At 27.1% G+C, this 22,252-nt stretch overlaps 2 protein-coding genes across 2 annotated transcripts; both read right to left on the minus strand.

Annotated features, from left to right (window-relative positions):
• Positions 1-8,741: 8,741 nt before the first annotated feature.
• LOC112940022 (bidirectional sugar transporter SWEET12) lies at positions 8,742-10,651 on the minus strand. Its single transcript, XM_004235286.5, has 6 exons — positions 10,473-10,651; positions 10,215-10,251; positions 9,917-10,127; positions 9,654-9,815; positions 9,434-9,553; positions 8,742-9,184 (listed from the first exon to the last, which is right to left on the minus strand). The coding sequence occupies exons 1-6, from the start codon at positions 10,510-10,512 to the stop codon at positions 8,858-8,860; spliced, it is 897 nt and encodes a 298-aa protein (XP_004235334.1). The 5' UTR covers positions 10,513-10,651; the 3' UTR covers positions 8,742-8,857.
• A 9,157-nt stretch (positions 10,652-19,808) lies between these two features.
• Positions 19,809-21,612, minus strand: LOC101263195 (bidirectional sugar transporter N3-like). Its single transcript, XM_004235285.5, has 6 exons — positions 21,468-21,612; positions 21,270-21,306; positions 20,965-21,175; positions 20,711-20,872; positions 20,498-20,617; positions 19,809-20,396 (listed from the first exon to the last, which is right to left on the minus strand). Exons 1-6 carry the CDS (start codon positions 21,511-21,513, stop codon positions 20,082-20,084), a joined length of 891 nt encoding a protein of 296 aa, XP_004235333.1. The 5' UTR covers positions 21,514-21,612; the 3' UTR covers positions 19,809-20,081.
• Positions 21,613-22,252: the final 640 nt, after the last annotated feature.

A 22,252-nucleotide genomic window follows, 5' to 3' on the forward strand; every position in this document is an offset into this window, starting at 1 on the left:
CCTCTGCTATGTTCTTTTTTCTGATATTTTTTTCATCAAAATCAAATTCGAAAGTCCGTATGCACTTGTTCATAAGTACCACTATAAGCAAAATTTAAAATAACTAAATATGAATATATAAAAAATTAAACAATAAATGATGTATGAATGCTAGTGTAGAATTCTACAATCTACTAAATCTCAAACATCAAAATAAAATCACTTAAAATTCGAACAATAATTCTTAAAGGCAAAAATCTGAAATATAAAAAAATTACTCACAAAATATTTATTTGGAAAATATAAAAACAAAACTCACAAAAAAATTAAACAATATTGATTAAAAGACTATTTTTTCCCAATAATATATTTTTATAATGACGGTTAGAGAGCTAGAAAAAGGTGATTGGGCTTATGCCCGCAATAGTTGGGCCACAAAAAAAAGGGGTTCATTCACCCTCTTTACTCGCCATAAACTTGCAAAAGTTGTTCAAAGATTGATATTAATAAGGGAAAATTAAGCGTATAAACATATATATACTAGTTAATCAAATAATATAATTATATTTTAAATTAATTATCACTCGCAATTTCTCTCCTCTTTCCTCTATTATACATATATAAAATTTTAAATACAAATTATACATATATATATATATATATATAATTATATGACAGTTATATAAATACAATTTGTCTCTCTCCACTTTATGCCCTTTCTCGTTTGCCTCTATCCTCCCCCTCCTAATCTCGCTCATCTCTCTCCTCTTTCCTAATCTCGCTAGCCAAATATATAAATACATATGTATACCAGTTACATATATACAATGGTCTGACAGATATACATATACAATTTGACAGATATAGAAATACATTTTCACCTTTCTCTACACTCTGTCTTCTCTCGCTTGCCTCTCTCCTCCCTCTTCCAATCTCACTCGCCTCTCTCATCCCTCTAACATATAGCTACAAATTGTAATTAACAAACTATAGATATGAAACCTAATTAAATTTATTTTAATGGTTTTGCGAAATTCCTCTATTAACAATTTTTGAAATAATTTGACTATTTGAGTTCTTCATTTGTTAATTTCTGACATCTTCGTTCATCCATATTCTTTTTTGGTTTCTCACCCAGTGTCCAGAGTTCCACATTGGAGGTCCGACTAAATTCGGATCGCGCACTGCAGGGTCCATTCGGGGTTGACGCTCCCAACAAAATTTTCTCCTACCCAGGTCTCGAACCCGAGACCTGTGGTTAAGGGTGAAGCACTCCCACCAATGCATCACAACCATGTTGGTCATTCATCCATATTCAAGTCATCTGAAAGTTAGAACTAATTCTTACCAAGTAATTCAAAATGAATCCTAAAAAAGTCCTGTCATAATATTTAAATAAAAAACTATTTTTCTTTGATATGTTATATGTTGTTATATAAAGAAAGTTTTTTTAAAAAAAATTAAATAAATTGTTTGATGATTTAACCTTAAATAGATTATAAGAATATAATTTTAAATTTTTTAAGAATTTGATAGATTTAATTTAATGACCTCCTTACCCCTAGCTAATACGATCGCACATTCGCACTTGGCACTAGCCATTGATTAACATGAGTTGAATGTACACCATCATTTAAAATATCACACTCTTTTTATTTGATATTTAGTTGCATGTGATACCGTGCAACTTTTGTCGGCGATGAAACTACAAATACGCTTCGACAAATATAAACATTAAATTTAACAAAAACGTCTGATTCGACTGTTATTTTTTTAATTAAAAATTATAAATTTTACCTCTTAAAAAAAGAAATTTCTTTTTAATAGACAACGTGAATTTTAAAATAATCAAACTTTTACGCAAGCAGTGAACTATCAAAAATAAAAACAAAAGTAGTATCAATGCCTCAAGGTAAGGTGTGTAATGGCCTTAGATTTTCATTAGTTGTCAACATAAAAATTAAAAAAACACTTTTTTGTTTTCGTGTTTTCATAAGACCAGTAGAATCATGGATGCCACTTTAATTTGTTCGAATTTGGTGGTACCCTGTCACTCCAATAATTTGTTTTTTTTTTTCTTCTTTTCAATTTCATGTGTTTTTTCTTTGTTTAATCATTCTAGTAAAACATACTTTAATTAGGCAATGTCTGACACTTTAACTTAGTATTCTTCCCTAAGGATCTTTGATTTTTTAATTCTTATTTTAGTCATTATTGGAGATACTCAACCTATTGTTTTATGTGGCCTGGTTAAATGTTCAATGGTCTTTAGTAAGGGTGGGTTATGAGACAGGGAATTGTTTTTGATGGATTTTATTTAATTTTGACAAAAAATTTAGATCTTTTTTTATTGAGACTAATTGATCCTCGATATACAGTAAAATTTTTATAAATTAAAATAGTTGGGATTATGATTTTTTTATTTTATAGAGATATTATTTAATCGATAAATTAATATTTATTAATTTAAAGAATAGTTTGAGATTTGATAAAGGTTAATTTTAATTACATCAAAATCATTGTATGTTACTAAATTACGTATCAGTTTATTGATTTAACATAAAAATATACTATAATACATCAAAATCATTGTATCTTTCTAATTTCAACCTTGTGATATTGGAATAATAAGACTTTTCAAGATATATTACGAATCGATTTTATCATAGGATATTAGAAAATTATGAACATGAAAAAACAATAAAGATCGATATTTTGGATACAATCAATTTGCAATGCTTGTATGGTTATAGACTTTAAGCATTACTTTAGTAGTCTTTTAACGTTTAAACTAAACAATAATAGCATCTCGACCTTTTTATTCCTTGAATGAATAAAAAATTGACGATGCAAATGGTGACCATTTCTTGGAGAGTACTTGTTCTGTTCAACAACAAAATAGAACCTGGAATATTCTCAATTTAATTACTTGGCTTAATAATATAATTGTGGTCAACTTTAATTTGTACCAAACCGCACGAAGCAATAAAAAAATTTCCACATTCAAACTTGAAAAGTAAATAATTAAGGACCACAAGAATTGGGAGATTATTGCTTTAAAATCTCTTTGACCAGATCTGATTAATTAAAAAGGTTCGATTCGAATCTTTTGTTTAAAAAAATAAAAGAGATTTAGGGTTTGAGATTTGATTAGGAACAGACCTTTTATTAAATTATTTTATTTTTTTGAGTTTTTCACTCACTGTTTGATATCTATATTAAAATCTAACTAAATTCGCCCTGGGACGTTTCATATTAAAGATAAAATGCTCACTAATAAAAATGACTATGTATCAAGGATATCCAAACTTAAAACATCTTATTAAAGACGAAGAAATACTTACTCCTTCTCTGCCATTTTCGTTAGTGACCTTTTATTAAATTAATTATTGATCATACAGTAATGCAGTATTTTCAACAAAAAAAAAATAGCGTTGAGCTTTTAGCTACAATATTTAAATTGTTAATTATTGATCACACAGTAATGCAGTATTGTCAAAAAGAATAAATAGCGCTGAGCTTTCAGTTAAAATATTTAAATTTTAATTATTGATCACACGGTAATACAATATCGTCAAAAAGAATAAATAGGGTTGAGCTTTTAGCTACAATACTTTACCTTTAGGATGTGTTACTTTATTTTGAAAGAATAATATATTTTAAAAAATGTTTTTGAAAGAAAATATTTCTTCAAAAGAAAGGAGTAGTCTTCCTCGTTTTGGGAGATAGTAGCTTTAAGTGATCGCTTTGTGTAATTGATTATTAGTCACTTAAATTTTGTATTGTCTACCAAATGTTACTCAACTTTGATGACTTAATATTTATGGTCCTTATATTATTTTTAAAAATATAATTTTCTGTACCTATGACAATTAATATAAAATTATTGAATCCTATGTCCATTTTTTTTATATAATTTTTTTTGTCATAGTTGAATCAAATAAGGTGTCGATTCTTGAGTATAAATATTTTAGATTTATTATTGAATATACTCAAATACTCAAGCAATTTTTTTTAAAATTCTAATCACAGTTTTCAAGTTACTAAATAAATATTAAAAATTATATTTCTCAAGAAAAATACCCGCGAAAGCCAATATACTCTACACCGTAACCCACACTAGAGTATATTTGACACCCTAACACACATAAGATTCCTCAAACTTAGACCATAAATTAAGGAAGCTAATAAGGTCTCCCCTTGGCTTTTTGGGCTTTTAATTAATCAATGGACAATTGGGACATAGGCATAAAAAAGAACAAAAAATAAAAGCTAATACGAGATTTTAGCAGTTGTCGACATTCTTTTTATTTCTCTGATTTTCTTAGTAATCATTTCATTTGTGATTCTGAGATTCTTAGTGACAATGACTTCTCATATTCTAACACTGAAATTATATTAAACATAGATCCTAACGTTGAAAATCCTAGTTCTATAGGAAACATAGATTTTTACAATCAACTTGGTAAAGTTACACTTTAAATTTGACGAGACTATTTAACTTTTTTCACTTTTATAATAATTTAGTATTTGAAAAATTCACTAATTCAACTAGTTCAAATTTAAACAATCTATAATTATAACGCTCATCTAAAGAGAAATAGCCTTTCTATAAAAAATATTAAATATACAAAATCAAATTTAAAACCCCTGAATAAACATATAAAGTAAAAAAATCACATTTATCGACCGACCGCGCATACTAACGATAAAGGTGCAAGTTGTAAAACTAAAGTTGAACGTCATCCCAAGAATCTTTACTAGCACTAAAAATCATTAATTGGACATACCATAGTCATATTTTTGAGGTCACTCTCCACCATTTTTTTTTAATGATTACTAGAAAAGGCAAAAGTGAAATGAATTACCATTCTCCAGCTTTATTTGTCGATTGTGAATATCGTCCTAAATAATTTATTTATTTGAAACTGATATTATATACTGTAATTTGGCAAAAGGGAAATTCTTCCACTTTTCATAGGGAAAATAGTTTGTTGAATCTTTCAAGAACAAAACAGACTCTTCATTTAATATATTTTGAGTTTAATTAAAAGTATGACTTTGAGTTTAAACATCTTATTTTAGTCCATTGATTTATAATTGTATAAATATTTATTTTTTTATTTTTAGAAGACAACTTTTAATAGTTTGTATTTTCTCTCTCTTTAATATTGTGACTAGTTAAACACCACTACATAAATTATCAAAATATATTGAGCTGTTTAATTTTTAATTTTAAAGAAACTCTGGTTCCTCAGTTCGTAGATCTTGTGATCTATATATTGTCTCGTGGACAGGGAATAATAGCAATATGAATAGATAGGAAAACATAAATATCAATAGATATATTATAATATAGTCTGTGTGTTAATTAATTAATGTGTGGAACTATTTTGTGAGATAGATGAATCACAAAAGAGGATAATATATTCGTGATTTTATGGGACTAACTTTTTACGTGTACTAAGAAATTTTACTTTTTATTTTGCTATACTTCCTAAAATATTTAGCTTTAAAATATGATGGTGTAAAAGAAATTTACATATTAAAATTGTAAGTATAAAATGATTTCAGGTAAATATAAGTAGTAGTTTGCTAGAAATGCTAATTTGCATATTGTTTAATGAGCAAGTTTTACGAATGATAAAAATTATATTTGTATGTTATAATTATGGTTTGTATAATTGCGCTTCATAGAAAATTTTATTTTTGCTATGATTATTAATCTGTATATTCCGGTATACATATACATAAAAATTTGTATTTGTATATTTTGGTATACAAATGGATCCTGTATTTATATATATTTGGTATACAAATGGGGTCCTGCATTTGTATTTTTTGATTTATTTTTTCAATATACAATTGGGTCCGGCATTTGTATTTCGGTATAAAAATGAGTCTTGTATTTGTATATTTTGGTTTATTATATATTTTACTATACATTTGTATATTTCAGTATACAAATGGGTTTTGCATTTATATATTTTGGTCTATTTGTATATTTCGGTATACAAATGGGAAATGGATCTTGCATTTGTATATTTTGATATACAAATGGGTCATGCAACTGTATATTTCGGTGTATTTGTATATTTCGATATACAAATGCGATGACAAAAAATGAATGTTGGTGCGAACTACAAATAAAATAAATTATAGCTATACATTTAATTTGAATTAATAATTTGTTATTTTATACATTTTTAAATAAAATGAAAGAATTTTGAAAGAAAACTTTTTGCTTATCGGTCAATACTACATAAATCTCACTAGTTTATGTCTTAATTATTAAAATTTTTGAGAGTTTGAAATATTATTTCTCTATCATATTTTGTGCTTAAAATATATGAATTTAGATCCTCAAGATATATGTGTCTACCGAATTTTAAAATGAGATACATATTTTATTTATTTAAATTAATTGATTGTAACAAAATTTCTTAATTAGAGGAGTTATCGATGATTTTCAATATATAGACAATTAATTCTGAAATTTTAAATTAATTAAATTCCTTAATTTTAAGGTGAAAATCAAGAATTACATTTATGTTTAATTAATTATTAATTATATTTTATTATATTTATTATTAATAAAAGACAAAAAATGTGTATATCTTGGTCATGTAATTTGATTATTTTGATTTTATTATCTTTAAAAATAATAAATTCAATAATATGATGTATTTATTATGAATATATAATGTATCCAATCAACTAAACACTTGATACATACTTATCATAAAAGTACATTCATATGTATCATATAAGTCTCCAATACTAATTTCACGTATCTATTTATATGATCTAATATTATTTCATGTATTTTTTTATATATATAATTTGATGTACCAAGTATTAATTTTATACGTTATATCCAAAAATATGTATCTCAGATAAAATATTAATTTGAAAATAGTTAGATATATTATAATAACACAACATTTATATATATATATATATATATATATATATATATATATAAACTAGATGTATTTAATCGTATCTTAATAATGTATTAAATATATGCTTTGATCTATAATAGACAAGGTATGCGTCTATCTTATCATCAATGTCGAATTTGATAAATCTATTGGGCTTGAAATTTGTGTTTACATTGATATATTTTCTCTGCGCACGAGAAGTGTCTCCCCTTACTAAGAAAAAAAATGATAGATTCATGCGGAATTGGTTTGAGAATGAGAAAATCATAGGCTAAGAATTTGATGTGTGTATTTACAAGCCGTAGAGCATCCATTGTAAAGGAGTTTTTCTTCTCAATAAATTTCGACTCTTCAAGGGAAGAAGAAAATGAAAATTAGAGTTTGAGTTTTATCTTAACTCATAATCCCTAAGAGAAAAATATTTGTTTTTAATTAAAACACTAATTTTAACTTTTAAATGTAAAAATAATTAATCAATCCTTATTTTAGGGATGTGAGTATTAATTGTATCTTCAATAATATGATATAAAATATTAAAAGTGATAATATATAGAATTGCTCAAAATAAAGATAAAATTAGTATATAGGTTAGTAATGTATGTGCAGTAAAGTAGTTTCTCCAATTCAATTTTGATCGTAGTCAAAATGTTTGAATACTTATTTACTGCTGTAATATTTCATTATTCATGTACTCTATTAATTGTAATATTATTTCATATTCTGAAATAAATTAGTTCAAGAAATAATAAAATCCAAAACATTTTCTAAAAATGGGACCAAAACCATATATTTGATTATACGTTTGGCATAAAGATCCGGTTAAATATAATAGGTCAAAGTATTATTCAATGACCTTATAGATTCATGACATGTGTATTATATAATAGGTTATGGTTGAGATTTATTTAAATTATATACATCCATCTGAATAATAAAAATAACAAAGTTGTTAACTATTTTTATTTTTTAAAATTATCGAATAAAACAATTAAGTGTATATACAAAGGCAATATTATTTTTAAAAAATTAGGATTGAAAAAGAAAATTTAATATACTTGATTGAAAGTTTTTGCATTATCAAATTGTTTTATCGCCAACTCTCGATCCGCATATCCGTTAATTTTAAAAAAAAATTAAAAATAATTGACAGCTTTGTTGTTTGTATTATTAAGATGAATATATAATTTAAATAATATATAATTTAAATTAATCTCAACCATAAATTATTATATAGTACACATGACATGAATCTAAGGCCATTGGATATTATTTGACCTAATGATACTTGACCGGACCTATGAATATACTTGGTTGATAAGAAGGATCATAAAACAAAATTTATCAATCTGAGATCATATATTATTGTGATTTTCGTGATATTTTCTAATTTTTGCACAATAATGCAATTTTAAAACTAAATTGTGTGATTTCTCGCCCTATATGTTGCAATTTTCACGTGAACCCATAGTTTGAATTTGAGAGGGACAAAATTGGTTGGGTTAAAATTATGGTATTTTCTTACATAATTTGATTTATTACCAGACAAAAAAGAATATATCAAACAGAACACTTTCTTATGGATTAATTTGAATTACATTAATATAGAATAAGACGGTATTTTCATGTATTAGTTTTACCGTCCCCCTTAGTATCAATCATGTAATTTGATTTGTTTGACTAAAAATTAAACTTAATGCTGCAAACTGATAGTACTGTAATAAAAAGGTTACATGCTATAGAATTTTTAACATAATGATTGAAATCAATGTGGGCTTTAGACACCAAATGAAAAATCAAAAAAATAAAAAAGCACGATGATTGGATAAAAGCTTATTATTATTGCTATTTTATCTTTTTGAGTACATTACAAGATAAAGCTAGAACTAGGAAATTAACTCAAAAGAAATGACAATTAATCTGAGATTAGTCCCAAATTAAGCCACGGTTTGCAGCTTAGGCATGTTTACTACATTATTGTTAGTGTCTTTAACTCCACAATTAGTATCATTTGGACACGTGGCAACCTGTGTTTTATCTGAGCAAACGAGTAAACCAAGTTTCACTATGTCAATAATTTGTTCTTGTGTGAGTTCTGGAAGCTTCTTAGTAGTATTCATCATATTCTCATTCTTCACAATTACTGCTGGAGTTTGTATTTCTGGAAGTTTCTGTTCCTTTAGAATGACCTTCTCTTTTTTGCTATATATTGCATACAACACAATTTGGAGTATGCCAAAGATGAATCCCAATACATTTGGAGCCTATAAATAACATAACAAGGAATATACATTAGTATATAGTCCCTTCCAAAAATAAATGTCTTTTTTCTGTTTTGACAAATTCTTAATTCTTTAACTTCCACGTGGCATGCATGCATGCATGCATGTTTAAGGCTCTACGATTGAATGACATATTACAAGATTCATTTTTATTTTATTTTATTTTTAAAATTTCGTATCAGGTAAAAAAGAAATACTAAAAAAATAAAAGGAAGGAGGTGAATAACTTACAGCAATGTTAATATCTTTTAGTAAGAGACCATAGAAGAACCACATAACAGCACTTAATGTGAGGAAAACTGATAGAAGTAATGGCATGTATTCCACACTCTTTGTTTTGATGACTTTTCTCTGCATGATATTAAATATAATGAAAATATATAATTAGCACCAAATCATGCATGCATGGGATTTAAAAAAATATAATAGTCGAAAATTAAAAATTACTTACCACAATGCCTAAGGGTGCAACGAATACACATAATGAGAAAATAAGGCAAATCCATCCAACAATTTGTCCACGAACAACTCCTTTGAATAGAAATTCAGTAATTAGCACTATTGCACCAAATCCACCAACCACTGATAACATGAGCATTTTTATAGTATGGACCTGAATGAATAAATAAATAAATTAAATTTTAACGATCAAAGTTATATTTTTCTTTCCTATAGAAAAGGAAGGAAAAAAAAGGTAAAAATTAAAATGCGTACCCTGGCTTTGTTTGGTGCGTAGAGAAGGTAGAGACCAACGTAGATAGTCTCAATGAACATACCAAAGGAGTTAATTGTAATGAGAAGGGGCATGTTGGATTTTAAAAGTGCATAATATATCCAAAGCATCGAACTAAAGAGTGCAACCACATATGGAATCGATTGATAACCTTCTGTAGATTTCTTCTTGTAAATGTTATAGAACGTTGGTCTACAAAAATTATAATACCGTGTTAGTCAGATTATAATATATATACCCAAAAAAATTCAATTAGTGATTGGATGGATCCAGACTCACATTGGAGAAAGGAACACAATGAACGAGACAATATTTCCTGCAAATTACCAATAAAAAAAAAAAGGAAAATGAGTTTAAGAAAGCTATATAAATATGATTAATGTGATATCATTAGAAATTACGATGGGAGAAAAGGGGCAAATAATAAATAAAGTAAGATTTTTAGAAGATTAACGAAACAGACTATTAAGAATTTCGAATGAAATATTTAAACATTAAAGAAGCAAGAAGGAGAAGAAAATAAAGATGTATATTTACCAAGGACACCAAAAGCAAAAGCCCAGTGATTAAAAACCATTTTTTTAAATTTCTTTTCTAAAAATGTTTCTACCCAAAGTGTTTTTTTTTTTTTTTGCAAAAGACAAGCAAGTTTTCTACTTGACTTAGTTGGCTGTGAATAAATGAAGAGAGGTAGATTCACATATTTATACTAGCAAGGGATGGGGAAGATCCTTAATTTATTTTATTTTATTAAAAGTATAATGAAAGTGCTATGGCAATATCATAAAAATTCAAGGGTCCCAAGACATTTCTTTATTATGTCATCCCCCAATCCTTAGGAGCACTAAAGATTAATTACAACTCATGTATATATGCTTTATTTTTTTAATGTGTTTTGATTTTTTTTTTTTATTGTTATTCTGTACGAAATGAACCCAAATTAACAACCAAAAAGAAGAAAAAAAATGGGAAGAGGGACCAATTAATAAAGCTTTAGATTTGCATCAATAATAGAGTCGGATGTGGTGTAGCTATTGAGAAAATCAATTTGATGCAATGGCTGATGAATTTAGGATATGCTTAGCTTTGCAATTGCTTTATGTTACACTTATCTTCTCCTAGTGGGGTGTCATTTATCTGAATATATAGTTTACTACTATGAAATGGATCCAATATAGTTAATCTATGTGATTTTTTTTAAAAAAATTATTTGTGACATATTTAGCATGTCACTTGCATCTTGCTTTTCTAACAATTGTAGAATAAGTAATTGTATTTTGAAATGAAAAATAATTAATAGTAGGTTAGTGGCTTAATGGTGTTTGTATTTTGATTGAGTAGAAAAGTTATATATACGTTCATATAGTGTATCAAAGGTTTATATATATATATATATATATATATATATATATATATATATATATATATATATATATATACACACACACTGTGGTACATTGTATAATATATACGGGGCAAATTTTTGTTCTAGCTTATGGTGCACGTTAACCCATGTTCAATGGAGAGATGATTGTATCTATTGTATTGCTACAGTGTGTATACTATTCTTATAATTGTATAATACTATATGTATGTACAGTGTTTATAGAGTGTATATACGATGCTTATACATTGTATGGTGTTGTTGGTGATATTTATGTGAAAATTTTGGTCCAAGTGTTGAGCATTTTTTATTAATGGACAGATGACTTTATCTCAATTTCTAATTATTGTATAATCAATGCATATTCAGCTTGTTATTATTGTATTATCCTTGTTTATCAAAATAAAATGCATATTTAGTAAGTATACACTGAATATATGTTATATATATATATATTATATCCAACGATGTTGAGGGCGATAAAATACATAAAAAATGTGTATAGTGAATTTGTAACAATGAATAAGTTACAAAGGAGGGGGGGTGGGGGTGGGGGGTTGAGATTAACGATTAATATATTTTTTTTGCAAAATGACTAATTATGTAACTATCCCAAAATAAAATCTCTTTTTCTATTGTTGCATGAAATTAATTTTCTTTGCCTAGAAAAATTAGTTGTAAAAGTTAAATAAACAACTGTTTAAATTACTCCACTTTTGAGGTTTTGTGGGTAATATTCTCCCAAATTCAAGAGCCACACTATGTTTCTCTTAAAATATTATTGCTTTTAACAATGATTGAAACCATGATACTTTAATTTTTAGATTATTTTATGTTCTTTTATACATATTTTGGTGGAACGTGTTGCATGCAATATATTTTACCAATAATGCTGCTACCGCTTCTAACGTCGTTCTTGATTTAATCTTTACTAGAATAATATATTGGATAGGTAGGAAGAATTTGTGAAAACTCTATCTAGAAGCTTAAAACAGCTTCATTGATGCTTCTAAGAACAAGTAGAATTGAAGAAGAAGAAGAGAAAGCAGAATGAGGGATGAAGGAAATGTTGATCTTATTTTTTCACACTTTACAAATGCTGCAAATGGTGTATATATACACAGAAATACAGTAACTAACTCCTAACATTCCCACTCACACATTCCACACATATACACACACTAACTAACAGAATTCAATCCTAACTAACCACGTGAACATACTAACAAACTAACTGAATTAACTGAAAATGGGAAAGTTAACAGAATTAATGAGAAATAGAGGGAAGGAGAGGAATTCGAAAAGTTGAAAACTTGAAGAGTTGGAAACTTCAAAAGTCCTATTATGCTTTAATGAAAAGACATTTGTCCCTCATCGGTGATGAAAAGAAAAATAGGAGAGTTTAAATACAAAAACACTCCTATTAATGATTTAAAGGATTGGAAAGAAGGATCCCCTCGCACCGTCGTTGCTTGTCTCGGCTTTGGCTACGGCTTCGACTTCAACTTCGGTAAATGATCGAGAGATTATTTTTTTGACAAAGTTTGTTTTAATTATTTATTTAATTAATTAATTGAATGGCCAAAAATGTTTTCAATTAATTAGTTGATAACAAAAATTGAAAATTAACCGAAATGTTTCAACTTTTTAGCTGACTAACCCGATCCGATGAATCCGTATGCGACCCGTTTTATTTGAACTTTCCCTTTTTATTTAAATTTTCCGCCATGAATAGTTGCATAGAAAGACATTATTTTGACTGAAAAGGTTCTCATCAATTATTAGAAAGTACAGATTTTAAAAAATGGAGATTGAGATCCATATATGTATTTTCAAGTCCTCCAGATTGCGTGGAGGACTAAAATTTTAATACTTTATGTTATAATGAACTAATGGTCCTTTTCCGTCTTCTTCCACCATAAAAAACACGCAAAGATGCATATTCGAATATGTATAAATTAATAAGATATTTATATATTCACACGCGAAATATACAAGTAAAATTTTCAAAAATTTGTATATATATATATAGAAATACAGAATTCATTTGTATTTACTATGTTTATATATTGACAAATGAAATATACAAACAAAAATACACATTGCGTATTTATGAAATTTTTTTAAAAATAAATATGCAATTGAAAAACAGAAATGCGTAAGAGTTATCATGATATATATATATATATATATATATATATATATATATACGAATTACTAATAACATCCTAATAATCCAAATAATTAAGAAAACATATTATCTAGGAAAATATAACACATCGTTTGTACTCTTCAGTAGTAAGGTAATTCATAAACATTCTGTTATTCTAAAATTATTTATGTTCTTCAAAGAATATATTCAGATTGAGAGAGAGGAGATGTGTGATACATGAAATATACAACTAATGGAGCACCTTTTTTTTTCTTTTCTTTTTTAAGTGAACACACAAATCCCCACCATGTGAACTTGAACGTGAATTCTAAATCATCAAATAGTTTGTAATCATGTTTGTTAGAGAAGAACTCATTGACCAGGTTCTTTTTTTTGTGTGGGGGTGGGGGTGGGGGGAATAAGTATTTTTATCGAGTAAAAAAGTAATTTTTTTAGAAGCTAAAGTTTTTTCCTTAATTTTGCTTTCTTGAAAAGCACTTTTTTGAGAAAAATATATTTAGAATTACTTTTTGAACGTTAGCTTCATGACAAAACACTAATACATATTCTTAATTTATTTTAAATTCATTGATCAAATACTAATTGCTTCTTATCAAACATATTTTTTCGAAAATATTATATAGTAAATTGATTTTAGAAATTCTGGCAAATGAGTTATTGGTCTTTTCTTGGCCTGATTATACATGCTAAAAAGAGCCTAACTAGAGGGACATTTTTTAATAATAATTGGCATAATATAAGGAAACAAAGGATGTGTAAACTTTAAAATTTGCCTAAAAAAACATCTATTGACGTTTAACAAATTCTAAAACACTCTAATTCTTAGCTATAAGGAGTTGTATATAGCCTAGGACTTGACCAAACGTATATATGTATGGTGGCAGTTCCATCACTTTAGTCTCCTCTATAAAATGGTAAAGGCAAAGCACCATTACTAGTAAGGTCTGTTTTAATTTATATGTCCTATTTTTTGGTTGATTTTTTAAAAAAACTTCTTTTTTTTTTAAAATTAGATGTCATATGAGCGGTCGAACTGAATTAAAATAGGTAAAACTATATTATGACATATTGACATACATTCATATTATATATACTAATTCTACCTATACTTTCAAATGATATATATTGTAACTTACCACTTATTAAGAGTTTTCTATCATATATCGAAGAAGACACACCTAGATATATGTATTTAATTATGCTACCAGATACAATAAATATATAGAGAGAAAGGCAAGCTAGATGGAGATGGAGATAGTCTTGTATCACACATATATGTGGATCATACTAGATCTATGCATTTGTATGTATCTGACACGATTGACATGTTTTTGGAATACCAAATATATAGGAGAGTGGAGAGTGAAATGAGAGGGAAGCGAGCGAGATTGTTTATGTACGTGTGAATTAAATCCAATTTGATACAATATATCTAAGACTTTTTAGATTTTAACACTTTATTTGAAAACCAGTCAAATTCAATCAAGAAAATTATATTTCAAATTTAACTTGAAGTTATATTTAAAGAATTTTAATTTCAAGCATAAAAATTATTTCGAATATTCTTTGCAAAAAGATAACGAAATATAATTCTATCTTTAATTTCAACTTCATAACTTCAAAATAAAGTAAAAAATTATTAGGCAACTTGTCTGATAGTAAAATCCTAACTTATTAGGCAATTTCACTAATTTATTGAAACACTAGATTTGATTGCGAATCTTATAACCACACACATTGTAGCAGATTAATCATTCAAACTTATCATATTTCCTTATAAATCATATTCATATCAAGACAAGACTATATAATATACTATATTGATATAATTTAAAAGGAGAAAAAAAAAAGGTTTACCCTAATAACCACACAAATTATAAGAATACAACTTTAGTATTTCTTTTTTAAACCTAAAGTTGGAGGCTATCCTAAATATTGCAACTTTAGTAGCACAAAAACATGGAGGTAGTACTATAAAAGTGGAAAATGTCATAACAATGGGACATCAATTAGCTATTTATTGAGGTCACCCAATATAAATGATGTTTCCCACTGATTTCCTCTCTTTTAATGATTGCTACAAAAGGTAAAAATAAATAAAATAAAAGAGATACTCCTCTGGCGATTGTGATCGACCGATCGTCCTAAATACATTATTTGGAACCAATATTGTCTAATAATGTGCCAAAAGGAAAAGTTCTTCCACTTTTTCCGGGGGGAAGATTGGTTTATGTGATTTTTTCTTTCGGTCGGATCGATTGGACTTTCGACTTAATTAAATTAATATCGTGTAAAGTTCATTTTTTAAAAATGTATTTTTTTATCTAGTCTTTTTATATTTGTAAAATTGAATTTTTTTTATTAAGAATAGAAAAATGTTATTCATCCCACGCCACTGTATGATTTCGATTGAGTGGAGATCTTTCACGAACAAATAAAATTAAAAACATTCGTAAATCATACATCAAATATTGTGTTTACGGTAACAATTTTTTTTCTTTGAAAATAAATTGCATTTTAAATCGTTAGGGATCTAGAATCAAATGGTTTTTCCAAAATTTGATGTAATCTTTTCGAAGGTATTTTGTGTATTTCATCTAAAGAATCTAGTTTAAGGTTCTTTCCATATGGACTAACTTAATTACGAAATATATAATAACCAGATAAAAGGATATATGTATTATTCTGGTGAATATAATTTTAGTATATATTGATTGTATTATATTTTTTTAATACATAATATTACAAATTAATAAATTTGGTGGATAAATCTTAAAAAAAGTAGAATATGTCTGTATGGGGTAAAGCTATTATAACAAAGTAGAGTAACATATAAAATTGTTATATCAAATAAGAAAGCAAATATATAAAAATAAGAAAAAAAGGGTAATAACACAATTATACTAAATCAATCATTATATGAAATGGCAGTTTTCATCATTATATAACGATATTATTATATAATAAAATTAAAGTCACAATCAAGAAAATATTATTAATATTTAAACTAACAACACAATATATCAGGGAAATAGTCATATAGGTGCAATGAGTTCATCCAAACTCCTTTCAACGAAAAATCACATAGTATAGCTAAGGTTAAATTTATTATATATATATATATATGATAGATATTGATTCTCTTATACTTCAAATATTTACTTCTTTATACATCAAATTTTAATCCTGTAAAAAAGTTATTTTTCCACTACTAATATGAATAACAACCATCCAAACACGCATAAACAAGCATAACTAAAATAGATACTACTTAGTAGGTAAAACATTGTATATGCTCCATAATTTTCCAATCGAAGGTAGGTGTCGATAGACATTTAACTTCTAGCAAAAAAGTATTAAATCATGGCAAAGAGGTTTGGTTATGATGTCAACAAATTGTTCTTCACAATAAATAAATTGCTTCTTTTTCTCAAGATGGGGTGGGGGTAAAGCATAAACATTTTCTTTGATTATTTTTTTTGATTAAGAATCATATAACTGTATCAAGTATTGTAAAAAATTACAATTGTCATAGTTATGTTCATTTAATTATTTTTAATTTAATAAAAAAATTATCCTTTTATATTTTAATTTTACTTTACCTAATGAAAAGCTTCTATAACAACAAAAATATTATGACATAATTAAAGTCACAAATTCTAAAAGTATTATGCAATATTAATGTGATGACTTGTTTAAGATTAAACAATTCAAAATTCAATTTTCTTTAAGAAAAAAAGTCATATCCAACAAATAGACTCATATAAATTAAAATTGAAGAAGTTATTACTGAACAAATGAATAATATTTATTTTTGCGCACAAAAATAATAAACGATAGGATATATTAAATATTTTATATTTCATACCGATTAATTATGTTGAAAGGATTTTCATTGACCGTTTAAAAAGAAAATGATGTTACGGTGAAACTTATCAGTAATTTATCGAATATACACATATTAAGCTGTTATAGAAATTACAATTTTTAATTAAGAACACTCTTAGCTTGATATATCTCAATCTAATATAAAGACAACCAAATGAACAGAGTGAAAGTATATGTTTTCTATTTATAATTCAAAATCTGAAATCAAACCGAGAAATTAGCTTTTTTTAGAAAGAAAAAAAATCCCAATCTGAAACTAAAAAGCCATCCCAAATAGGGAAAATATTTCTATTCAACTAAAATTTTCGATTAATAAGAATAATATTGTACACCCTATTAAAAAAAATATTGTAATTATTACAATATCGACCTATTATAATTTAATTTAGAAGACACACTTGTTCCTGAGTAGATCTTATCCCATGAACGGGAAAAGGCATAAAAACAGAATGAAAAGTTGAAATATGAACAGATTTTAATGTTTTAATGGGTGGAACTATTTTTCGAGATAGATGATTAATAATCAAAAAAACAAGTGTGGGCTACAGATATTTAAGAGGATAAAATATTTGGTACTTTTGTGTTTTGCTCTTAAAGCTAGCATGGAAATAAAAGCCAAAGGGACAACCATTTACACTTTTGCATGCCAATTAAAATACATTAGTAGTATATTATTTCTATCCATGAACCAAAGTCGCATGGAAATGAGATACCGTATGTGGTAAATGAGCGAATTGAATTAAATTGGGATATGACAAATAAGTGAATTGATGAATTGGGATAAATATATGCACAATTTCTTTTTCTTTTTTAAAAAAAGGTGAATAATTCCATCAATGTGTCCAGACGACTTTTTTTGTTTAAATGATACATTGAAAATGGAGTTGGAGTATTAAAGTGATATGAGGTTAAGTTGGAGAGTCAAAATGAAATTTAAATGATAAGTTGAAAGGGTGATGTATTTGGTTGACCTTAATAAATTGATAGATTATTGATCTCTCAAAATTACTTGTTTTGAAATGAGCTAAAATAACGAGATTTAAGAGAGATTTGAATACATATTGTATTCGTTGTATCAGGTTGTATTACGATTACAATTGTTACAATCGATTTGTATCAAAATGAATATACTTTGTATTCATTTTAGGAAGAAGAAGGCGAGTGAGATTGAGAGAGAGAGGAGAGAGAATATATATATATATATATGTTGTATTTGTTGTATCACGGATACAATTGATATAAAATACAAATACAGCTAATACAACTACAAATATTTGTCTAAATACAATTGAGACGATCGATTTGTATCACATATTGAATATAATTGTATCAATTATATTAATGAATACAGTCTATATTGACGAATACAATTAACATAATATAAATTGTCATAATACAATTAATATATAATATGTACACAATTGATACATAATACAAAATATAGTTGATATGAAAAAATACATACATTTGATGCATAATACAAAATACAATTGTCATATTTATGTGAAATATTTTTTGGGCTACAATTATTAATTAGAACTGGAGATTAGGGAGAGGCTTGTGCGTGCGCAGGGAGGGGGGAAGAGGAAGTGGCGGAGTTATAATTTTTAACAAGGGACTTCAAAATTTGAAGAAATAGACACACGAAGTAGTTGAAGGGGATTCAACATCTACTATATATAATTAAGAAATATTTTAATCATATATAAATAATATAATTTTCCGCCGAAGGGTATCGAATGAGGGGATTGTGGGAGGAAAGAGGCAAGGAAAAGAGGAGAAAAAATTACTATAAAATCCTACATATAATTACAAATTTTAATGATTTATCGTAAATATTATTTGTTTTTATGGTATTAATTTCCCTAAATTTAGTAACCAATAACTCTGTAAAAGCGATGATTAAATTTTTGATAGTACAATTATAACTTTTAAAATCGATATGGTACATACTATAGTTTAAACTCAATTCTAAGCCGACAGGAATGTTGTATTTTAATAAAACAAGTGAACATTAAAACAGAGGTTCCTAACAAAAACTAATCTAGGAAAATATTTGGTCTTTATGTGCCCAATATGCTTGTGGGGCTCAGTAAATCATAAGCCCATCACTCGATTAATTTTTGGAAAACCATATGTATATATGTACTTACTATATATATATATATATATATACATATTGTATACAAACTACATATATTTTTTTATATATATAAATAAGTATACACATTATCTATATATGGTATACTTATTTTAGAAATTGGAATCCACCTGCAGGTTGTGGGGATTCTGGACTTGGTATACAATCTACATCACTAATTCTTGTTGTTGTTATTATTATTATTGTTAAAAATATTATCATTTATATGTATGTGTGTAGTATTAAATCTCATAAACGACACACCAAATAGAAATTCTAAATGAAGAATTAAAGAAAAAAAATTAAAACTTTTATTACTAATAAAAGAAAATACAACACAAAGCTAGCCAACCTCTCTAAGTATTAACACCCATTTTATCTAGCTATCTTAGAACAAGGAGGTTAAAAAAAATACTAAAGACTTAGGAAAATTCAACTAATTGTGTATAAACACATTTAGGATTAGGAAAACGAAAGACTAATACAAACTAAAACTTCTATCCTTGTTCTGTTAATCCAGGGCTCGCTTTGCCAGTTTAGAGTAGATAATTCATCGTTTGTCTAGACCTCCACGGTTTGCAACTTGGGCTCATTCTCATCAACTTTAGGTTCACATGTAGTACCATGTGGACACGTCGCCACGTGTACTTTACCTTTGCAAACCATTAAACCAAGCCTCACAATGTCAATAATTTGTTCTTGTGTAAGTTCTGGAAACTTCTTATCTGCATTCATGTTCTCATCCTTCACAATGACTTCACCCTTTTGTATCTCTGGAAGTTTCTGTTCCTTTAGAATAGCCTTCTCCTTTTTGCTGTATATCACATATAGAATCATTTGGAGTACACCAAAGATGAATCCCAATATATTTGGAGCCTATAAATAATAAAACATAACAAGGGAAGTACGTTAGGATATTTTATTTTTAAAAAAAATAAATATAATTTTACGTGGACACTAATAATTGAATAACTTACCGCGATGTTAATGTCTTTTAATAGAAGACCATAGAAAAACCACATAACAGCACTTAATGTGAGAAAAACTGATAGAAGTAATGGCATGTATTCCACACTCTTTGTTTTAATGACTTTTCTCTGCATGAAATATAACAAGAAAAATTAGCACGAATCATGAAAAAATCAATGAGAATTTTTTTTTTTTAAAAAAAAATGCACGTAAAAGCATACCACAATGCCTAAGGGTGCAACAAATACACATAATGAGAAAATAAGGCAAATCCATCCAACAACTTGTCCACGAATGACTCCTTTGAATAGAAATTGAGTAACCAAAATGATTGCACCAAATCCACCCACAACAAATAAAGAGAGCATCTTTATAGTTTGGACCTGCGTTAAATAAATTATAAATATCCTAATAAAAGAACTCCACGTTAAAAAAAAAAAAGGAAAAAGGGTTTGAGAAATACTCCAAAACTTACCCTCGATTTTTTTGGTGCATAGATAAGGTAGAAAACAACGTAGATAGTTTCAACGAAAACACCAAATGTGTTAATAGTGATGAGAAGTGTTGTGTTGGTCTTCAAAAATGCGTAGTATATCCAAAGCATGGAGCTAAAGAGAGCAACCACATAGGGAATTGATTGATAACCTTCAGCTGTTTTCTTCTTATAAATTGTGTAAAACGTTGGCCTGGAATATTAAATTTGTGAAACTATATTGTTAGATTATAATCCAAAAAATAAATAAAATAAGAGCAGTAAACATTTTAAATAAAATGACTTACAATGGAGAAAGGAACACAATGAACGAAACAATGTTCCCTGCAAGTTTCAATAGGAAAAAAAAATTTATTTAGGCATGTAAATTACTATATTAATCGTATGCCATGTCATAATTATTATACATTTTACACACACTGTCATAAAATTACACTGAGTATGTTATTAAGAGAAAAAGGGAGGAACAAGAGGTATAAATTTACCAAGGACACCAAAAACAAAAGCCCAGTGATCTGCAGAAAAAGCCATCTTTTTTTTTTTGGTTCAAATGTGTAGCACTCTCTCTATTGCTAGACACAAAGACTTGCAAGTTCTTTTACTTGACAGTGAAATGAGAAGGACTTGATTGAAGTATTTATATTAGGGGAAAGTAGGTGTATTCACTATTGAAAATAATATTTGTACAAATAATATTATTATTTTTAATGCAAAAGAGCACTATGATGTTTAAGGGTCCCAAGATTCTCTTTTATTATGTCATTACCCAATCCTAAGGGCCACTAAAGTTTACAACTATATCATTTTTGTTTTGTTATTTTTTTTTGGGAGGAGGGGTTTGATTTTAATGAATTTCTATACAAAATGAAACTCCTAATCAGCTAAAAATAATATCAAGAAATGACGGGTGGACCAATGATTGGCTGCCATTTGGCATCAATAATTAGAGTTTACATGCATTGAGTTTGAGTAGATCAATTTGGCTGATGATTGAAAAGGCAAGATAAGCTTAGCTTTGCAATTGCTTTACTTGTTAGACTTATCATGTGTTGATGGGTTGTCATTTAATTATCCCTAATAGTGTTTTAATGAAATGAAATTAAACTGATTTCTTAATTTTGTAAATTACATGCTAGTGACATGTTTAATTTAATATGCTTTCCTATACATTAAATTAGGCTTCGATTGATGCAACTTGCCAGCCTAACCCACAATCACCAAATAAATTGTACAAGAAAATAATTTCAAAAAAAATATTATTTAAGGTGTG

This window comes from Solanum lycopersicum, chromosome 3 (assembly GCF_036512215.1).
Source record: "Solanum lycopersicum chromosome 3, SLM_r2.1".
Classification (NCBI taxonomy): domain Eukaryota; kingdom Viridiplantae; phylum Streptophyta; class Magnoliopsida; order Solanales; family Solanaceae; genus Solanum; species Solanum lycopersicum.

Bases quoted from the DNA above. Each gene is read 5' to 3' on its own strand.
- LOC112940022 (XM_004235286.5), bottom strand. From the start codon at position 10,512: ATGGTTTTTAATCACTGGGCTTTTGCTTTTGGTGTCCTTG. The intron at 9,816-9,916 runs GTACGCATTTTA...TTATTCATTCAG, and splicing joins ACGCACCAAACAAAGCCAGG to GTCCATACTATAAAAATGCT. The intron at 9,185-9,433 runs GTAAGTTATTCA...TGTTATTTATAG, and splicing joins TAAAAGATATTAACATTGCT to GCTCCAAATGTATTGGGATT.
- LOC101263195 (XM_004235285.5), bottom strand. From the start codon at position 21,513: ATGGCTTTTTCTGCAGATCACTGGGCTTTTGTTTTTGGTGTCCTTG. The intron at 20,873-20,964 runs GTAAGTTTTGGA...TATTTAACGCAG, and splicing joins ATGCACCAAAAAAATCGAGG to GTCCAAACTATAAAGATGCT. The intron at 20,397-20,497 runs GTAAGTTATTCA...TATTATTTATAG, and splicing joins TAAAAGACATTAACATCGCG to GCTCCAAATATATTGGGATT.